General features: G+C 40.2%; 2 protein-coding genes across 2 annotated transcripts; both read right to left on the bottom strand.

The window, feature by feature from the left end:
* Nucleotides 1-6,417: 6,417 nt before the first annotated feature.
* On the bottom strand, nt 6,418-10,356 carry C5H15orf48 (chromosome 5 C15orf48 homolog). Its single transcript, XM_030014642.2, has 5 exons — nt 10,245-10,356; nt 10,102-10,162; nt 9,711-9,799; nt 8,850-8,910; nt 6,418-8,184 (listed from the first exon to the last, which is right to left on the bottom strand). The coding sequence occupies exons 2-5, from the start codon at nt 10,141-10,143 to the stop codon at nt 8,116-8,118; spliced, it is 261 nt and encodes an 86-aa protein (XP_029870502.1). The 5' UTR covers nt 10,144-10,162; nt 10,245-10,356; the 3' UTR covers nt 6,418-8,115.
* A 1,894-nt stretch (nt 10,357-12,250) lies between these two features.
* SPATA5L1 (spermatogenesis associated 5 like 1) lies at nt 12,251-21,026 on the bottom strand. The gene is made up of 8 exons (XM_030014630.2): nt 19,879-21,026; nt 18,626-18,811; nt 17,098-17,256; nt 16,350-16,559; nt 15,711-15,938; nt 14,089-14,223; nt 13,277-13,402; nt 12,251-12,588 (listed from the first exon to the last, which is right to left on the bottom strand). Exons 1-8 carry the CDS (start codon nt 20,953-20,955, stop codon nt 12,436-12,438), a joined length of 2,274 nt encoding a protein of 757 aa, XP_029870490.1. The 5' UTR covers nt 20,956-21,026; the 3' UTR covers nt 12,251-12,435.
* Nucleotides 21,027-21,454: the final 428 nt, after the last annotated feature.

The raw sequence follows: 21,454 nt of genomic DNA, 5'->3' as shown, positions 1-21,454 counted from the left end.
TTATTGAGGAATGTACATTACATGTGTGGTACAGCCAAACAGACAACTGTGAGGATTTCTAAAAACAGGAAGGTCAAACACTTTGGTTCTTTATTGAGTGAATCAACCTATGACTTAGGTGGCAATTTTGTTTATTTAAAGCACTCGCCCACAGAGGGTATATACATTTGCCGTTTACACCTATCAAAAAGTGATACACTCAACACACACCTCAAACAGAAACTTCCACGTATCACCCTGTTCTGCATACTACAAAATCTTCCTCTTTGAACTAATACACATAGAGGAACTTGAGCAAAGACATGCCTGATCCTTAAATGTTTTTATTTCTCTTAAGGAGAGAATTTTCAAAACCCACATACTAGTACATATACACCAACCACTAGAAGTTTTGTTATATTAATTCCATGCCCCCCTGAAGTCAGTATAAAAACATTCCCATAACTTCAAACTAATTTTATTTTACATCTACTTTGCACAACATGGCATTGTAATATTAAAATTATGGCTAAGAGTTTGGCAATGAGGTAATGAACAGAACTGCAAGTCATCATGACTAGGATTTTGCTGTGTATTTCTGCTTTTGGGAGTAAGGTGGATACCGCAGTCTAAGCCAAACTCTGTTTTCTGACCATAGCAGGTTTCATTCAAAGCACTTCACAAGAGGAAAAATAAAAGACAGTAAAGGCAGCATAATGCTAATGTATCATTTAATAATGCTAACAGCACTGGCAGCATAATGCTAACAGTAATTTTAAAAAATATTCAGGCTTTACTGAATTATAAAGAAAGTCATACAGCAGGAGGGAGAGATGCATCATTAAACGAAACATTCTTAACAGCTTTAATAGAAAAACTGCTTTCCCTTTGTTTTGATATAGTGAATCAGTGATTTATTACAAGTAGATGACTTTGCTTTTCTTTGGCAAACTGATAAGATTTTCCTGTTATTACCGGGGATTACAACTATCTGGATTTTCTGCATTTACTTCCTTGTTCGTGCAGCAGCAGCAAGTCTGGTAAAGGATGGTGTTATTAGTTACCTGCCTACTGCAAATACATTTATTTCAATTAAAGAAATGCCAACAGGAAATCAAGAATGAGAAAGTTTTCCTAAAGTTGAAAGCTTAAACATATTTATTTACACTTAAGAAATTTTTCAAATTTGTGTGGCTTTCTGACCTCTCAGCTAATCTGTTTGCATCCACAGCTACCCCCATTTGCCCTCTATACATCACACAATGTAATATTGTGTTGAAATAAACTGCATCTGTTAATGCATCATGTTGATCCTACATGAATTTTGCAATTAAAAATCCACATATTCTACAATACTGAAACAGGAAGACAAAGAACTCCAGCTTTTCACAAACACTGTGCTGTTAACAATCCATGTAACAATCTAGTGGGGTGATAAGGTGGGCGTTCCTCACTTATACTCACAACGTGCATCAGTCCTTTCCAAAGATGAAATACAGTTCTGTGCAAAAGGCCAATGAAGCACTCGAGCCCACAGTCACTAGCACTCCACCTCTGGTCTACCAGAACAGATTGGTCTCATGCCAAATACCAAACAAAAGAGTAAAATGATAAAAAGTAGCTTGAAAACCAAAGAGTCCTGGAGAACAGCTGTAACCATAAAGTAGAATGGCAGGCAGCTCTGCCTTGTGACTGCATCATTTAATACATGTTCCTTTATGCAATGCTGACTGGACTGCTACAGAGCTCTGGTCCCCACAGTCTATTTTTGGTGCTGTATCCTATTGACTTTTCCTCCTGAGTCTGTAGATCCTCAGTTTGCCACCATCTGGTAACAACAGTGCCTGTGCAGAATTCCCACTCACTTCAGCAGGGAATTCTGCTTTAAAAAAAAAAAAATCAATTGCTGTGATAAAGTCCCAAGTTTAAGAGCTATCGTCTCCTGGCCCTGCTTCAGCAACACTTGGGGTCAGTGAAGTCAGCAAGTCTGGCTGACTGAGAGCTAAGTGAATTTGAACTTAAAGAAATTACATTTTCCAATTTACTCAAAAAGCGAAAGAAAATACACAAATGAAAAAGCTGTTTCACAGCTGTTGCCTGGACTGCAACTATCATGGTCTGCAAGGCTACAGGAACCCTGATGATTTATAGTGCTTAGGATTAAAAACTGCCAGACCACTTCAGGTTTGGAGTTACAGAACACGAACAAGCTATTTCGCCATTTTTTTATAAGGAAACAACCAGATGAATCAAATTTCAGTAACAGAACAGCTCTTACTCAAAGCAAGAAATATTTTGATGGACATGGGTAGGGAACACACAGTCTCCCATAATATTATTAGCAGACACGGCCTTTATTTTTCTGCAGTAGCAAAATTAAGAGATAACTTTCAAAGCAATGGACCCTACCAACCAACATAATGTTAATATGTTAACAAATTTAAAGAAAAACTGCAAATGTTTTTATGTGAGTCTATTAAAAGACAATGCATGCTTATGTATGTGACCCAAATTTCTTTTTTTTCAAAATGGAAAGATAATTCTTAAGTATTTACTGTTATTTATGCATATACTGAAAATCTATAGACTCCTGCTTGAAGAGTTGACAGACTATGCATCCTTACTGTTACTAGTAAGGCTCCTCTTTTTTTTTTTTTTTTTTTTTTAAGAATCATCCCGATGGTGCATTTATTACAATACCATCAGCATAAATAAAACAAAGCAGAACAGGGTGGAGGGAGAAGGAAAACACACATTACAAGCAGGGCCTTTTTTGCTTAATTTCTGAGTTTAAATCACCAGCCTAATTATATTGTGATCTACTCATTTTACATGTGTAACTTCCTAGAACACAGTGCAGGTGTACTAATAAATAGTAGTAACAGTAGAAATAAATTAGGCCAAGAAAACGTTAAGATTTTCTGATGTGTTTGTTTTGGTGGGCGAGGCAGAAGGAGATTTGGCAAGAAGAAAAGATGTGTCAGCAAGGGAAAGAAGGAAGGATTCTCAGTAGAAAACAGGGAGGAGGGTGTGGGAGACAGAGAGCAAGTAATACCAGAGTCTAGTACAGTCCAGATCAAATGCTTCAAGTTGAAGAAACTGATTTTTCTACTGCTTCTCAGCTGGTAAAACTGGAAGCACATTTATCTGAATTTTAGCAGACATGCACAAGCACTTTCGAAACCTTATAGAAACAAGTTCACAAAGATGACTAGCTTTATCTTAAAAATGCTGCATCATGAAGTCCAAATTATTTATACAGAACACTTTTTTAGGGAACGTTACATGTGGTCAAATCTTGGCCAAGAGCAGCAGAAATGTATCATCATCCAGGACAGGCACACACCTCCAAGTCCAGCGCCAAGGTACCGCTGCAGCAGGAGGCCAGCACCACACATGGCCTGACTCTGGCCCTTGCTGTCACTGGCTGCTATGCAGCCCGTGCGGTTCACCAGAAGCCACAAACTATACGTGCACAAGCCAGGACACTTGACTGATACATCCCAGAGATTACAGACACGCAGCCTGAAGAGCAGCGGCCTGCCGTGAACAAGGCAGTGTTCAGCACCACCGGAACGGGAGGGCCACGGCCACGGCCCACAGCACCTGCGTGACGCATTGAGCCAAACCTTGCATGTCTTAAATGAAGAGAAAATCAAACAAAACCTTTTGCGCATGCTCCCACTGCTAACAGATGAGGGTTTTTTAAAATTATTTTTCCAGACTGGCCGCGTCACCTAGTATGTGGCCTATATGCTGAAGGCCAGGCAAATTATTTCTAGGACTCTCACTTGCTAACACAGCCCCATGCCAGTTAAAGCTCTGCCATCCCCCAACACCCGAGTTACAGTTTTCTTAGAACTCCCTCATTCACCACACAAATCCTTTACCTTGCACACTGTTGAGTACCTAGGCAGCACACTACCAGAGGAAGAGCGCTCAACTCCTCTAACCACGCACCTGGAAATCTGACATTAACACAAAACCCGGAGTGGGAGGTTTGCTTCGCTTGTACCTGTTTTTTTAGCAAGAGAGAGGCCTTCTCCCCGCTGCAATAACCAGCGCTGCTGAAGGCTCACAGGCTTTAGGCGGCCCCACAGGCGCTCTGACAGCGATGCTCGGCGGGGCTCGCCCCCCTCGGCCCCGGGACGCGAGGGAGCGGCCCCCGCCGCGCTTCTCAGCGGCGGCCCGGGGGGGGGGGGGGGGGAGATGAGGCGCTGAGAAAAGCCCCCCGCCCCCGCGGGCGGCCCGGCGCCCCCTCCAATGAGAGGCCGCGGAGGGAGACGGCAAGGGCGGGAAAAGCAGAGGGCGGCCGCCTCGCGCTGCCTCACAGCCCCGGGGCCGCGGGCGGAGGCTGTGGGCTGCGGGCAGCTTTTCTTTCCTGATGGCGTCGTTAGTCACCGGCCCCGGGCTCTCCGCGTTGTATGACCGCACGTCCCTCGTGAGCCCTGCAGAAGGACACTACATCCCCATTAGCAGCTCTGCCCAGAACATACACGTGACAAGGTTATCTAAAAGTAAGAGCTAATTAAACCAAAATCCTTTGGTTGCCAGGGCAAGGTACAGCATAAATAGGGTTGGTACAGCCGCCGTGAAGTGCGCTGTGAAGGTGTGTGATCTTTGATCGGGGCGAGGCGCCACAGGAGAACGGCTCTTTGGACTTCCTTCGAAGGGTGCAATTAGCGGTGATGGCTGTTTGACGATGGGAGATCGCTTTCAGCAAACAACCTGCCCGCTCTCTACTCACATCGGCACCTGAAGGTCAATAGTTACTTAGTCCAGCTGCAGGGAGCCGAGGCCACTGCCTCGCGAACGCTTTATTTCCATCTCAGTTATACTTTCAGGTGATCTCATTATCTTGCGCGCTCCCCGCCCGGCAGGGATGTGCTGTACAGCAAAGACTGCAGACGGTGAATTAAAACTGTGCTGAGTAGCGTGGCTGTTTGTTTAATCTGAAAGCTTTTTTGGGAAATGTCCAACACCAAATATTGGCTGGATCCAGCGAATCATTCCCATTACTCTTGTTTGTTTTCTACACCTAGTCCTAGGGACAACCACCCTCTGCACCGAGGGAGACAGATGATAACTGCGGGATGAACAATTTTCTTTAATGATTACATCAGGCCCCTCTGTAAGTTACTATTTTCTACAGAAACCACACGCACCAATGAAATAACTAGATAGTATAGTACTATACTAATAGCATCTTGCAATAGAGAAGTGCAGGGGGTAGGGGACATCAGACACAGAAATGCTGACACCAGGGCTATCAGATGCAAAGAAAACCAAATCAAAACCACAACATGGCTCTTGGATAACCACAACGATACCAGATCTGCAGTTAAGGCCTTTAAGTACTATTGCAGTAACAAAAATTAGTAATTAATGATTGCAAGTATACTGCAGAAAGTAACCTTCTATTCTTCCAGAAAGTTATTTACAGACTACTTGACAGCCACCTGCAGTTAGAAAAGCATGACCATAGATTCTAATAATGCATTTCTAATGGTGATTAGAACCATTAAAAACCATTTCTAATGGTTTCTAATCTATATTTGAAACTCTAACAAGCCAGTGAGCATTTTAATTTAACTTTGTAATTAATATTAAAGTTGGAAGTGATACAGTTCCATGGAAAAGTACTAGACAGTGTAAGCAAAGATAGTGATTGTTAAAAACAAACAAACAAAACAAAACCAAGAAGAGAATGGAGTAGGAGACAAAATGGAGAGAACAGAATGGAAAGAAGGAAGAAAGTTGCTGTATTATTTCAACAGCCTTAAATTGTCCATGGAATAAAAAGTTATGGGTTTGCGTAAGACAGGACATGGAAGTCTTACTGTTCTCATAAAAGTCAGCTCATAAAATTCAGCTAATTAAGTCTTTACTGTCTTAACTCTGATGTTTGTAGAATAAGGAAACAATTTGTATATTGCTTTATAGATTTATGTTGAGTAGTTGGGGGGGAGATACAATAATTTTTCTTGGTGTGCTCTACTTCCAAGAAAAAAACCTCATCTATGCAGGAGACAGAGTATTTTTAGGGACAGTCTAAGAACGCACAAAATTGTCCCAAGAACTTTAACAATACTCAATCTTTTTGAAGTGCAGAAAAACTTTTTGATTTCTCACATTATGTGAAAACCCTCCCCACAAATCTTTAAAAAAAAAAAAGGAGCAGCTAACAAAGCAAAACATTCTATTACCTTAGCTATTATGCTTCAGGATAGGATGAGAGAAGCAACAACCTGTGACTGATGGCAGTCACACTGCTTAATGTGCTACTGCAAGACACCACTGGAAAATAGTTAAGTACAAAAATTACGTAAAAATGACTTACACTTATTTCCCTAATGTTGACAGATACTTAGGTCATAGTATTTACAGACCATACAAGTGATTTACTGAAGAACAAACTAATTTAATTCATGCATCAACTCAAGAGCACAGCACTTTTTTATTTGATACAGTCCAGTAAAAATACGGAAATACAGAATAACTTACAGAAAATATTTTAAAATGTTTCTCTATTAAGATACTTAAAACTTGTATTCTGTGGAGCACTGGATTTTTGTGGTTATATGCTGTCCAATCATGTTGTAATGTCATTCCTTATCATGAAAGCTAAGAACATATTCTGAAGTCTTGTAGTTCCTCTTACTCTTAAACATAAATACTGCTGAGTCATCCTTACTTGATAAACAAATATTTACGCTGCATCTGCACAGAAGTATGGGATAAAATAGCATTTTAACTTTTTTTTTCCCAGCATCAAGAAATCTGAATAAAACAAAGCTTCTGAAGCCAAGCTACCTTGAAATTCATGAGACAGCTTTACTAGTTTAAGTTTTGTCTTTGCTGCAGCAGAGTAATCTAAAGCACTTCACTATTTCCGACTTACAGGGACTTTCTCCAATTAGAAGTTGTTTCACTTTTGCTTTCTTCCTCAAAGAAAGTAATATGCATTCTGCAGATCCATTGTAAAAGAAACTGTGTAATATATTGTGAAACTGCTTGGAGGGGGACACATACTGAAAATATCCACAAAAGGACTGTTCTACCACTGGATGCATGTATTGCCTCATTAATTTACTGGGGGTCTGCCCATTACATTCTTTCCCTGGCCAACCCATAAGAAAACACACAGATGCTTAAAGAGGAACTGTCTCTTCATAGAATCATCCTAATTTTAACCTGTTATTTTCTCTTCATTAAAGCAAATGTCCCTAATAGCATGTATCTAGAAATGTTTAAAAATATCGCTAACTGCGCAGTACATTTGAGCTTGCACATGAACTACCTTGCATAAAAATAAATTAACATTACGTAATTAGTTTTGGATAATGCAAGTTTCCTAATTCTAGTAACTTTTTCTAAATTTAAACACTAACAATATTTAAACACAACAGAAATTATCTGATTTCCAATTCCCTTTTAGCCACGCTTAATTCTTATGTTCTAATCCTGCAGTCTCAAATACACTCTTAAATAACCTATTGGACTCCTCAGTGGGTTAAGGTGAGCACAAGTATAAGTTTTAGTATTAGCAGTAGAACACTAGTTTTGACTTAAATTGTCATCACATCTAATGTAGAAAATTAATTCAAGTATACTTTATGACCATGTATGTTGCCATACAAAGGCATCATCTGACTATGATGACTATTTGGTCTGTATACAGCATTGAAATACAGTATAGAGAGGGAGCAGACCAGGAATCCCAATGTAGAAGGGCTTTTGGGTAATTTCCATTTATGGAATTTACATGGAATGTTGTAAAAATTTTAAATATATTTTAATAAAAAGATATAAAACTACAAAATTAATGTATTTTGAGAAAAACTAAATTCTACAAAAAGTCTGAATGCTTTTTCCATCTATAATTACCATCTGAATATTCAACATTTGACATCATGCCTACTGAAAATGAATATTTGAGACAGATTTTTGGACTATGTGGATGTTGTATGCCAACTTCTAAAGCAACATGAAACTCCTCATCCAGAGTCCAAAAAATGTAGGGAGACCCTAAAAATGTAGCAGAAGCATTTCCGCACACTGATTTCAGTAGTCAAGTTTGTGCAGAAGTGATTCCACTAGATTCATAGGGTACCTTTTTGAGGCAACAGAAGCTTGTTACTTCGTAAGCTTTCTGACATTTTCCAGCTCTTCTATGGGTTTCCATTTCTGATGGATTGTTAATAGCTGGAAGAAATTAAAAGGAAAATATGAATGAAATTAGCAAAATCCCAGTGAGCATTTGCTCCACTCCCACCCCCCTCTATCATACATCAATTTATCAGTGAACAAGGATTTCTAGTAGCTTTACATTTTCCTTTAGAAGTATGCAAAAATAGCAACTGATGACATATTAAATAATTTGTTGAAGAAAATCACTTGGATATTAAATAAGTAATAATGCCAAATAATTTTATTTTTCCTTATCCTAGATGCTCCACTAAACTAAGATTTTTTTTCCTTCAGGCTGCAGTACTCAAAAGCATTCTTAGTCAATTTCATAGTTCTGGAACAAGGCAAAGGTAAACAGCATTTCCTCTACACTCCAAATTTCCACTGTTATCAATGGAATTGAGTAAATGGATGTTGGGGGAGGGGGGGGTACACCAACCAGAAGTACGTCATAAATTCAGGATCAGACCTAGAATGTAATAGCTGAATCCCTATCATTAATACAGGGAAAATACTTTACATAAAGTTATGAATTAAGCAGTTCCACTTTTAAATAGATAATACGTCAGCTTCACATTTGTTTCCTCACTAATATTTTGCTAGTTCTTACACATTTAAACAAAGTTATTGTGTTTGAAATATATGCTATTTGTACTGACTATATTATTTGTACACATTACCTTCTGAGGCTTGGTAGGCTCGACAGTTTCCCACGGTTCTGGATTGCCACTCTTGTTAATGCTTTAAGAGAAGATAAACCAAAACAGGTACTATGTTTTAGGGTGTGATCTTGCATACATTTTTCTTATATGAGCAGTCTATCGTCAGTAGAACTATTCATGTAAGTAAGTAGTTTCCTGAAACACAACTTTACAAGTTTGGGCATTTCTTTTTTAAATTTTGGGTAGGAATCAATGATGGCTTGCTTTATTTGCAGCTTCCAAAGCACCAAACAAGCCAACATTGTTCAAGTATAATGTGTTATCATAAGGGAAGCAAGCTGAAAAACCAAAACTGAATAAAGACACAGAGAAAAAGTAAGGAGATTCTTACCCTGACAGCTAAAATGCCTATTCCAATCACTTTAAAGTAAATATAAAAATTCCCCAAAGCTTAAAGAGTATAGGACTTAGCTCCAATTATTAGCCAAGCCATTAAAATATTAACTTATTGTAAGTCCATATTATCAAACGCTGTTCTTCATATACAAGTCAATAGCCTGGCTGCAACATATCTGCATGTCATCTACCTATCTGATTATCTAAAGTTCTTCAGAAGAACATTTAAAACCTATTACACCTAAAGCAAAGAAAAAATATAATTATTAAATAAAAAGTTAGGAAATAATTTGGACTACGCTCCAAATTAATTTTTTTCAGTATTCACAATCTGCAGATATCTTAGTCATTACTAGTAGTAGTCCGGAACATCGCCACGGATTTTTATTTTTTTTTTCTTCTGGTGCAAAACATGATGCTCAGATACCTCCGTTGAACAAAAAACGGTTAGGGTAAACTCCAAGCAATAAGTATTTTGCTTACATCACATCGGATTTGCTGAATAGGGAATAGACAGAAAAAGAGAGCGCCCCAACTGCTGCAAAGGACACGACTCCAGCCAGGGGAATGAGCTGAAAGACAAAAAACGGAGAGTTGAAGAACTAGTGTCTTGGCTACAGAGCCATGAATAGGGGCAGCAGGGTTACAAGGAGCTCAGGTGTGATTACCCGTTACGGTACATTACCCCTATGTTACTGTTCGCACCACCTCACTTCCAACGCGTGGATTTCAACTTACACGCGTCCCTTGCTCTCACCATTTCTTCCATAAGGTGCTCGTTATTACATGGCAACCCCCGCGCGCCTGCTTCAGCCAGCCGGCATCCCCTCACCGACGGGCGTCATCACAGACCCAACGCCTCTGACAAACTTACTTCTTTTTTTGCTTTTAGTATCTGGAAGAAGCTCGTGTTCATCCTCGCTGCGGCTGCGGACCTGGAACAAACGGTTCCCTGTTACCGCACCCCGGCTGCGGGGCCACCCCGGCTGCGGGGGAGAGGGAGGACGCCTCCGTTACCTGGCAGAGCAGAGAAGAGCCGGCAGCGCTTCCGACGGGCCCCAGCGCCGGGCCAGCGTGCTCTCCGCCTTTTATACGCCCGGCAGCGCTGCCTATGCCCCAACGCAGGGAGGCGGGACGCCCGCCAGCCGCGCCGCCCCGCGCCCCTCAGCCCGCGCCCCGCGCCCCGCGCAGGCAGGGCGCCCCCCAGCGGCCAACGCCGGGAGCCGCCCGCGGGCGAGCAGCGCCGCCCTGCGGCCCGCGGCGGGCGGGCCAGCTCCGGGTCTCACACCGGAGCTGCCTGTAGGCAGCGGGGGATGCGGCGTGCGCTCTTCCCGCAACGCTTCTCTCCGTTACTGTGTTCTTCAAACCCTGCTTCTCCGCTTCCCCTTTGTCTTCTTGTTTGTCTCCTTCTCCAGGCAGTTGCCTGAAGAACACCGTAGCTAGGCAAATGCACGGGCAAGGCCTCGGCCTGCCTCTTCTCAGAGCTCGGCAAGGTGCGTGTAGTGACGAAAACAGGAGCCCGATGTCACTCCGTCCCCTTCTGCCGCAACAAAAGCTAAACTCTGGCACAGGTTCTTGTCACCCTACTGTGTTACGCAGCTCCTATCACTTCCCAATACCCCACAGTCTGAGAAAAACTCCTACCACAGGCAGGCTGGAGGTACATGGTGCCAGCAGACTCCTCCTGTCAATCTGTTCCTACCTTTCCCTCTTGCCCACCAGAAAGCAGTAAGGGGAAGGAGAGGCTGCCTTTACTGCATGTTCTGCTGGCTTCCTGTAGCAAGGAGGGGACACGACAGGGCACAGTTAGCGCAGCTGGTCCTTTTAGGGAACGAGTACAGAAGTTAAGCAGCAGCATCTTTGAAACAAAGGAGCTGACAGCATTTTGCTGTCCTAACAACTTCCAGGTCTGGCAATTCTAAAGTAATGCTCTCAAACACTGGAAAGCAAAAGAGAGAGTTACCTTGAAGGTCTTCACACCTTATCTCCAGCACTACTGCTGAGAAACCTTTGGGTGTTTGGGAAGTTCACTGGCACTGGCCTACTTGTTGCCAGCAATAAAGCAGCAAGATGGTCCTTCCTTAGGAAATGGTGATCAAAGCCACCGAGCTGGAGGACAGTTGTTTATATCTGAACCCTTTCCTAAGTTACAACGGCTTCTACTACTACCCTTTGCCCTCTGCAGTCGCTAACTGCCTTGGAACTTCCTTTCGTGATCCCCCTCACTGTAAACTGCACTGCAGTGTAGGCCCTAGTGTCCCTGTTACGAGAAAGAAGTATTTGGTAAGGGGTTTATAAGTTAAGAACCTCAGCTGAAATAAGAAACTATCTTTGACAGTGGAGTATTTTGTTCACAAGCATTTTCATGGGGAAAAGGAAAAAATAATTAAAAAACTACCTACCCTGGTAAAGTTAAAATGCACAGTTAGATACATGTAGTAACAATTTCCTTTGATTTATCTGTGTATTTAGAAGACAACCTACAAAAATATATTGTCAAAGAACGGTTGGGTGGGGAAAAGAATTCTGCAGAAAGTGTTATAAAGCGAACTCCCTTCTCTAAAGAAGAAATTATTATAATTTGAGTTGATTACAGACTTAGTATCTGCTTACTCAATCCAAATCTTTGTACAGTAAGCAGTAACTGATCTAAAATTAGTCCCAAAACCCCAGACTCCCAAACTTACAACAAGGTATTACTATGTTACTGATAACCTTTTCACTGCCACTATATTTTGGAATCTGCTTCTAAGAAAGCAAGCCTGTAGATACACACATATAAAACACCTTACATTTTATATAGTATGGGACTTACTTCCTCCTATTTAACATTCTGAAAGCTTTTCTATTTGTTAAATATTCACTGTCCTTTGGAGACTTCACAACACATTTTAAATTAAATATTCTTATTATGCCAGTGTTTGTTCTGAAAAGTGGGACATCTACAGTAACTAAGCTGTTCCACAGTGCTTTATCCAAGTATCTCAATTACTCATTTCATCAGATGGAAACCTAGCCAAAGCAAACAAGATTTTAATTTATTCTCCATTGTTGAAATCACAGATTTTTCACAAGTGAAATTTTACTCTATTTCATACACACTGAAAACTACAATAAGTACAGTATTAAAAAGCAGGAAAGATGTAAGCCATTGCAAAATCTTTGCAATATATTTTACAATACCTATGCCACATCACTCCTTTTTGATTCAAGAGGCTAATTCTTGATTATAAAATTTTTCATAAAATTCCAAGTCTTTTATGTTTAAGGATGGTTTTACAGTCCTCAATGATTTTACAAAATGCTCAGGTTTTACAGCAGTTGCTTCAAGTCCATTCTCCTGCAGTGCCAACAAAGCAGCCTTCAAAAAGAAGAAAAAAAAAGAAACAACTTGAAGTCTTATCATGTTTTAAGTTGCAAAGAAGTTATTGTAAGTATTCTAAAATATTTTACATGAAACAAAATTTTAGGTAAAGCATCTGAAAACAGCATTGTATAATTTATGGTTACTTAACAATAGATAAACATCAAATAAGATTACTATAACTTTTTCATTCACTTCTTTCTCTAGATTAGACAATATATTCCTTGATCACTTATATATTTGGATTTTCTTCCTAGTCTTCTCTCTTTTATACAACTTATTTCAAATACTTACGGATTTCTCTTCTCAATTTTTTTCTCTCTAGCCTTGACAGTATGTGCTAGTTTCAGCTAAAAATGCTGCAGTTGCTTGCAGTACACAGAATACAATTCATGTAGGTGTGAGCTTGGATTAGAAAGGGCAATGTGAAACAAAGGGTAGTCTACTTCCTTAACTTCTTGTAAATTATCACAGAAAGTTTCTATTCTTATTTGGCTTTTTTATTTAAAGAATTAACCCATGTTCAGTTCTTCTGTTTTACTCAGTCTCTTTATATTTTCATTACAAACTGTGAAAGAATCTGTACTACAGATGGCTTGGAAACATCTATGAGTTAGCTCTCTCCTTCCATTGAAAGGTTTCATTTACAGTTTGTTTCACAGATTAACCATCAATATTTTCTTACCTCCTTGCACAGATTCTCAATATCAGCTCCAGAGAAGAGGTCTGTTAGGACTGCCACATCTTGTAATGACACGTCAGTATCTAATGGAATTTTTTCTGTGCAGATTTTTAAAATGGAAAGCCTTCCCTGTAAATTGGTGCATATTATACAAGAAAACAAAACCAAACAAACCAGTAATTAATCCCTCTCCAAAGCAGTACCAAATTTGAAATTAGAACTAAGGAAAATCCAGAAGAGTACCAAAACCAAAACTACACATTTTTGGTGGAAGAGTGAATAAAATGCTATTAATGGAGATGATAATTACTCTTACGGTTATGGTTATCTCATATATTAGTCCGTTATTCACAGTTACTCATTACTTCATGGAAACACAGTATTTTAGACTGAAGAGTCCATATTTGGCCTGCTTTGGATCAACTCTTTTTGGGGGGAAGCTCAGGACAAGCAGCTACACTACCCTTGGGAACAGGGCACAAGAATGATTTGAAGCAAGGACAGACAACTTGTTACAGTACTTCCTAAACTGCAGCTTGATTTTGTAAATACAGAATTATTCTGGATTTTGTCTGTTTTCTATATGCAATAGTATAACTACATATACCAGTTAAAGTATTACTGGTGTTTAAATTACAAATGTAATTATTCCTTTCTAGACTTCTTCATTGTACCTTGAGTCTGGTGACTGACCTTCAGTGAATCAACCATCAATTATTGAATGTATTATAGGAATATGCCCCCTTTGCTCTTAAAGTATGCTGGCAATTAATATCTCTCCTTTTAAAGCCACATATGGATTTGTAATACATCACCTTCAGATCTGGAGGTGGAATATAGATCACCTTGTCTAGCCTTCCAGGACGCAATAAGGCATCATCCAACATATCTGGTCTATTTGTTGCAGCAACTACCACAAAATCTTTGTTCAAAGTTTCCTGACACTCTAGCTGAGTAAGAGATGATATAAACAAATTAGTGCAACATGGTTAAGATAACTAATATCTTTAGATAATACCTAACTACTAATGAGAAAAGGGGAAGCGCAAAAAGATTATGTATCTTTACATGTAGTTATATTCCTTTCAATATTAATATTTTTTCTCTTAAGGTAAAAAAATGCCTTGGCGCAGGCCAGATTAGGTGACAGGGAAAAAATATAGTTAGTATCTGCCTTGACAATAAATAGACTTTTCTTTGGCCAGATTCTAACAAAGACCTTTTATATGCAAAAATTCAGTATCTTATAATTCTGAAACTGTTTTCTTCAATTTTCCCCCAGAGAGTATCATAATATTAAGACAGAAATTTAAATACAGAAAAGCTAATTATTAAATGTTGTGAACAATTCACTGAAAAGTCCAGCTGCAACTTTTTGTTTAAATAAGTAACTGATCATAACTGTACTGGTTTTGTATAAAGTATGTATGAGAAAGCACTGCAAATGAAGTAGGGGAAATGCTTATAAAAAGTAAGTTCGGGAAGGAACCTGTGTAATAGTAAAAATAGCACAATTAGTCTAAAAAATTACCTCAGTGTCAAGCAAGAGTTTTTTTGTGACAGAAGATGAACACCAACTACCAATGCTCATTAGCCTGTGTAGGTATTTTGTTCAAACAAAGTCCCACTGAGGAACTGTGTATGTAAAAACAGTTAGCAGCCTATATATGGTTGTGCTGGTTTTGGCTGGGGTAGAGCTAATTTTCTTCATAGTAGCTAGTATGGGGCTATGTTTTGGATTTGTGCTGGAAACAGTGTTGGTAATACAGGGATGTTTTTGTCATTGCTGAGCAGTGCTCACACAGCGTCAAGGCCTTTTCTGCTTCTCACCCCACCCCACCAGCGAGTAGGCTCTGGGTGCACAAGAAGTTGGGAGGGGACACAGCTGGGACAGCTGACCCCAACTGACGAAAGGGATATCCCATACCATATGACATCATGCTCAGTATCTAAAGCTGCAAGGAGGAGGAGAAAGGGAGGAGCGTTCGGAGTTACAGCATTTGTCTTCCCAAGTAACTGTTACACATGATGGAGCCCTGCTTTCCTGGAGACGGCTGAACACCTGCCTGCTGATGGGAAGTGGTGAATGAATTCCTTGTTTTGCTTTGCTTGTATGCGTGGCTTTTGCTTTACCTATTAAACCGTCTTTATCTCAGCCCATGAGTTTTCTCACTTTTACCCTTCTGATTCTCTCTGCCATCCCACTGTGAGGGGACTGAGTGAGCGGCTGCGGTGGTTCTTAGTTGCTGACTGGGGTTAAACCACGACAATGGCATTTTCTAAAAACTGGAAATTATGACAGAGTAGAAGAGCATCTTGTATATTTTTAAGCTTGAGGATTTTAAGTTTAGAAAGTGTGAATGCCACCAACTAAAATTTTTGGAACAATTGGACAGCATTTATCATTCATCCTATATGGAAAAGTGAACATAAATACCTTTCTTTCCTCATCACTTTGTTCTTGACATTGACCCTCAAGCTGTAGTTTGCTTCCTCTTCTTTCTGTAACTTTCAGCCCAATACCATCCATCTCATTGAGCAGAACAGAAAGAACCCGCTCGGAGACACCATGGCCAGTTTTGCGGTGTGACCGAGATCCCAAGATAGAATCAATCTCATCTAGGAATATTATTGCTGGAGTATTTGCTCTTGCTTGGCGAAAAACCTTTTATTTAAATATCAATAAAGTAAAAAGTTAATGCATACATTCTACCAGGTAAGGTGAAAACACCTATTTACATACACTCTGTATTTACATACTTAACTTTAAAGATAGATTCATAAATATTCACAAGAGCTGTTCTGGCTTACACTTACTATAGGCAAATTATGCTTCTTATTTAAATTCTTAAGTGAACTGAAAACAATAGGGTAGAAATACTTTCAGAGTTTAAAACTGGTATAACTTAGGGCTAGATTCTCAGTTCATATAAATGTGAATCTGTTAAGCTATTTCTATTTAATAATCAGATGAGAGCTTTATCATCTTTTCAGTAACAAAATTTAGGCCTAACTAGTACTTTACAAAAATCAAGGAAAAATAAACTACAGACTTTACACAGATTAAAAACTGTACCTGAGACAAAATCTTCTCTGAATCTCCAACGTAAGGTGAGAAAAGGTCAGCACCACTTACAGAGAGAAAGGAACAGTGACAACTTGTGGCCACAGCCTTCACCAGTGTGGTTTTGGCACATCCGGATGGCCCATAGAGAAGAATACCCTTTGGATGAGACAGGCCCATCCTAGCAAACGCCTGAGGAAATTTCATAGGCCACTCAATACTCTGTCAATACATAAAAAAGGGATGAAATTCTTACTAACAAAACTAAAGTTCATAGGCAATGAATAAAATTACTGAGCACATTAATTCCTATCCTTGGTACGAACATTAATTTGAAATCAGAGAATACTAATTTGGTCTTCCTTCATGTAATGCCCTTCTTCTTAAAGTTTCCTCTCTGTCTCAAACAGAACAAAAGGCAATCCTTGAAAGATGATGCGCGAGAGCCATCACTGGCTACAAGTTCAGGAATGGACAAATTATCTGGCTACAAGTTAAGTGTTTTTCAGCTACTAAGAAACATGCTTATTTTCCCATGATATTATGCTTGGTGGTGATATATTGTGACTGGAAGATTTCTAACTCACAAACATTGTAATAACTTAATGTAGTATAAAAAAATGTTTAAAATAGAATTTATAATCAGGTAATTTGCAGGAGAATTCATTTCTGTATGCTACATTTCTGTAGCATACAGAATACCTCAGAGGACACAGTTATTAGAAACTAGCTGTTTATCTAAATTTGTTTTATACGTTACCTGTTTTAACTTTAATTTCACATCTTCAAGACCACCAATTTGCTCCCAAGTGACAGGTTTACACTCTGTTAGTCCAACTGCATTTCGAAATGATGATGGTTGAATTTTTTTAAAAGCTTCTTGGAAATCTGCCATGTTAATCACCGTTTCAGCTGAATCCTGAAGAAACCCAGATAAAGCATGTTAACAATATTTTTACATAATAACTTATAATGCTGCATTAGTATGCAAAACACTTCACAAAAGGCCAAATGCAACTAATAAAGAAGCAAATACCTGCCCTAACAAGCTTAAGCACTGCAGACACAAAGATGTAAGATAAAGTAGCATATATTCTCTTTAACAGCAAGTTTTTACACAGGGAAAACCAATTTTAACAGAAACTAATGTTGTAGAGAAAACTACTGTTTTTCCCTAAAGTATAGCTTCCCTAAATTATAGCTTCATTACACAGTGATTTGCTAAATCAAATGGGTGCTAGTTTCAGGGTTACTACACACCAAATTCTAGAACCTCTTGAATACAAATAAAAATGTTCTAACATCCATTTTCACCACATACTCAAGAAAGTAAGGCACTTTACCTCAAATAGGCTATAAAATACTATTATTAAACTACAGATGCAGTAACAGAACTAAGATGTATTTTACAAAGGCGCTTGCAGTTCTCAAGCCAAATAGGCCATCTACTTATTCATTATTTTCATTTGTCCACCTATTTCTTTATGGGATACCATGCTCAAATTATTTTGCTTATTACATTCAATATTTGTAAGGTTATCTGGAGGAGATGGAAGTTCCAGAAATACAATGCTCTCTTTTTTCTACCCCTGAGTGAAGACAGAAGGTTCTACCATTCTCTGTAGATGCTCTGACTGGAAATTTTGCAAATACGGCTTTAAATTTCCACTCAGCCATTCCAGATGAAAAACCACAGCAAACAGATCTCAAAATTCTTGTAAAAGTCAGAATACAGAGAAGGAATATTAAGAAATAGATATTATAGATATGGAATTAGAGAATCCCTAAAAAGTTAAATTTCTGCACACTGGGCAGTCATATACCTTGTGTCTACAGCAATGTCATATCCAGCCATACAACCCAAATGATAATAGTTATTATCACTAGCAGTTATATACTCACGTGTCAACCTAAACTTTAATTTGCAGTTATTATTAAGAAGTAGAATTTTAAATCAAGAGCTTCAAAAGAGAGCTTTGGAGGACATTATAGTTTAGTTTGCCAAAAAGGACTAAAATCTCTGCTTTGCACAATCCTAAAAAGATAAGGATGAGGATAAAAACTTTTGGCAAAGCTTTCCACCCAGAAAGGAGAAAACAGTCTTTTCAGGTGAGAACTGAAAGGAAAAGCAAAGTGGTCTATTTACATTTATAACACACTTGGTGCTTTTCAGTATTTTAATTCGTGAGTTCTTCAACTTGTTGAGCTTTCCAAGGAAAGCCGAGTATAATAGGGAAAGGGTGGTACATATATTAATGATATTCTTCTTGACTTATTTGCAACCATACCAAAGAGCTGTGGAACACAGCCTGCATAGCAGCTTCTCTGCAGAGTGCTGTAAGGTCAGCTCCAACATACCCAGTTGTCATTTCTGCCAGTTTAACCAAATCAACACCTGTAGAAATCGGCATACTAGATGTAAGCAACTGCAGGATGGATCTTCTTTGCGTAAGTGTTGGGGTCCCAATAATAACCTAAACCGAATATAATAAACAAAATTTAAGTAGATATTTTGCTTTATTGCTCTTATTTTATAGACCTAGGCAAGCAACTTTGGCTCTGCTTTATACTGTTTACTGAAGATTTATATATACTTATACTGCAACAAGAGAATTTTACAAGAAACTTATTACCAGAACTATACAAACAACAAATATTTAAAATACCCTTCATTTACACTTACTTTCCAAGTGAACAGTGTTTGTATAAACAGTTGTTCATAAGACACTGTCAGCTAGTGTCCATCAAGTCCTATTTTAAGGTAATTTCAACATAAGACATAACACTTAAATAATAATTTCCTTGCATCACAAGGACTGAATTAGATTCATCCAAAAGAAAAAAAATCAATTAGATAAATGTTCATACATTATTAAAAACCTGGTAAAATACTGCCATAAAATATATCTCAACAATCTATAAATCGTGGAAAGTAATGAAAACTATAATTTTGAAAGCATTAGAGAACTTGACTAAACTGGATGACCCAGGAGCACATCTAGCCAGCAAAAGCAACAACACAAGCAAAAGTATTGTGCGTTGCATAACTGCATGTATTCTTTCTTCTTTTGACCATTAGGCTAGCAGAAGTTTTCCAGAGTTGACCTAGCCTCTGTTACTGAAATCTGAATAGAATTTTTGACACAACAGGTTACTAGTTCTCTGTCACAATAAAATTCTAAGGAGAGATGCATAAATCTTCGATCTGTGATTTAAATGAGAAAAATCTAAGTCTGTAATGCTAAGCATCTGCAAGCAAAAGAAAACCCTCAAGAACAGGTTCATGTCTTTATGATAAAGAAGCATAAAGACTCCCCTTGTCCATTTTCAAGTATTCGGAGCTCTCGGTTTCCTGAGTAAAATGTGCTTCCTACCTTACCCAAGCTGCAGCAAACTAAAGAAACAGGACACGTTTCAAGCCTGTAGAATCCCCCTAGGAAAAAAGGCTAGTAGACATTAAAAAAAAAAAAAATTACTTCCACCTGCTCAACCTCAAAAAGGAAACAAAAAAGAGAGTGTATGAATAACAGGGTTTGCTTACCTCTCTGTCAAATCTGCCAGGTCTTCTCAGTGCGGGGTCTAAGGCATCAGGCCTGTTTGTTGCTGCTACAATGACCATCTTACCCTCACTACCTACACCATCCAGTAGTGTTAGCAACTGAGCAACAATACGATCTTCAGGACCATTGTTTGAACTTCCTCGCTTTGGGCATAAAGAGTCAACTTCATCAATAAAGAGAATGGTTGGGCCTTCATATGACATTTCTCTGCCCTTTTCAAAGACTCTTCGCAAATTCTCTTCACCTTCCCCTGGTCTTGAACCATAGAGGGCTGGGCCACTGATGCAAAACAGAAATGCACCCACTTCTTTTGCTACCGCCTTTACCATAAGGGTTTTCCCTACACCTGGGGGCCCTATCAATAGCACTCCATTAGGGAGAGAAAGTCCTAGCTTCTTAAGAGTTCTTGGAAAGCGGAAAGGCAGATCAATCATTTCTTTCAATGACTTTCCCACATCATCTAGTCCTGCAATGGAAGTTTTTGCCGTGTCTTCTGATAAATGTCTGTACCATTCAAAAGTGACCACCTCCTTAATTTTTATGCTTGTTTGGGGGGTTATCAGCCCAGCTTCATCCATCAAAGGGTCTACAGACAGTATTTCAATATACACCACGGGATTTTCAAGACTTGGGGCAACAGTAACAACGTAATGAAGTGAAACATAAACATTTCTTAGCAGTTCTCTGATTGTCTCCTGCAACACCGCTCTAGGAGTCGACTTTTTCAGTGCAGAGCTCTTAAGGACCACTTTCACAGTTGCCTTCTTTAACTGGCGATACGCCAGAAGCTTCAGCTGGCCGACATCCAGCGTGAGGCCCTTTAGGTCCCTTGCAGTCACACCTGCGGTCCTGCAGGTCAGATCAACCTGCAGGTACCCGTCCGCCAAATCGTGCCGGGGCCACGCCGTGCACAAACAGCGGCCGGTAGGCAGAGAGATCCTCAGCGGGGCACCGATCCTGGCTCCCAGGAAGGCGAGGGTGGCAGGTCCTACCCTGCACCGCTGGGTGCCTTCATCTCCCGGGTCCAGGAGGAGCACCTTTAAGGCTGACGCCTCCATCGCGGACTTGCGCCGCGTTCCCTCCGCGAGAGCGGGCAACAACCCCCTCCTCCTCTGCGCGGCCCCCTCCAGCTCCTTACTCACTCCGCCTCGCCCTCCCGCGGGTCTCCCGCTCCGCCACCGCCAGGCCCGCCAGACCTACCGCGGCCGTCCGCCACCCCACCCCCGCGGCTAAGCGGCCGCGCCGCGCCGCGCCGCGCTGACAGGCGGCCACACCGCCCCCTGCGCATGCGCCTGCGGCGGAGCACGCGCACTGGGAGGGAGCGCCCTCGGCGGGGCGGGGCGGGGCGTCGCCTCCCCTCACGCTGCCCGCCTCCCCTCACGCTCCCGCCTCGGCTGCCGCTGAGGGCCTTCCGTGGTGAGGGGCCGTCAAAGCGCTGTCCGTGAGGTGAACGCTGTCCCGTAGCGACGGGCCGCTCAGCTGCGAGACCTCTCTCGACTTCAAGTACCATCTTCCCGCAGGCGAAATGTATTCACCCCCCTCCTCGTTGCCATTCGG

The sequence above is a fragment of the Aquila chrysaetos genome, chromosome 5 (genome assembly GCF_900496995.4).
Source record: "Aquila chrysaetos chrysaetos chromosome 5, bAquChr1.4, whole genome shotgun sequence".
NCBI classification, from domain to species: Eukaryota; Metazoa; Chordata; class Aves; order Accipitriformes; family Accipitridae; genus Aquila; species Aquila chrysaetos.
Note: the sequence above shows the minus strand (reverse complement) of the source record. Positions and strands in the feature narration are given on the sequence as shown.

Coding starts and splice junctions, on each gene's coding strand:
- C5H15orf48 (XM_030014642.2), bottom strand. CDS start 10,143: ATGAACACGAGCTTCTTCCAGATACTAAAAGCAAAAAAAGAA. Junction 9,800..10,101: donor TACTAAAAGCAAAAAAAGAA/GTAAGTTTGTCA, acceptor TTTGTCTTTCAG/CTCATTCCCCTGGCTGGAGT. Junction 8,185..8,849: donor AGCCTACCAAGCCTCAGAAG/GTAATGTGTACA, acceptor AATTTCTTCCAG/CTATTAACAATCCATCAGAA.
- SPATA5L1 (XM_030014630.2), bottom strand. CDS start 20,955: ATGGAGGCGTCAGCCTTAAAGGTGCTCCTCCTGGACCCGGGAGATGAA. Junction 14,224..15,710: donor AAAGTGATGAGGAAAGAAAG/GTATTTATGTTC, acceptor TCTCTTACTCAG/CTAGAGTGTCAGGAAACTTT. Junction 12,589..13,276: donor TTGAGAATCTGTGCAAGGAG/GTAAGAAAATAT, acceptor TTCTTTTTGAAG/GCTGCTTTGTTGGCACTGCA.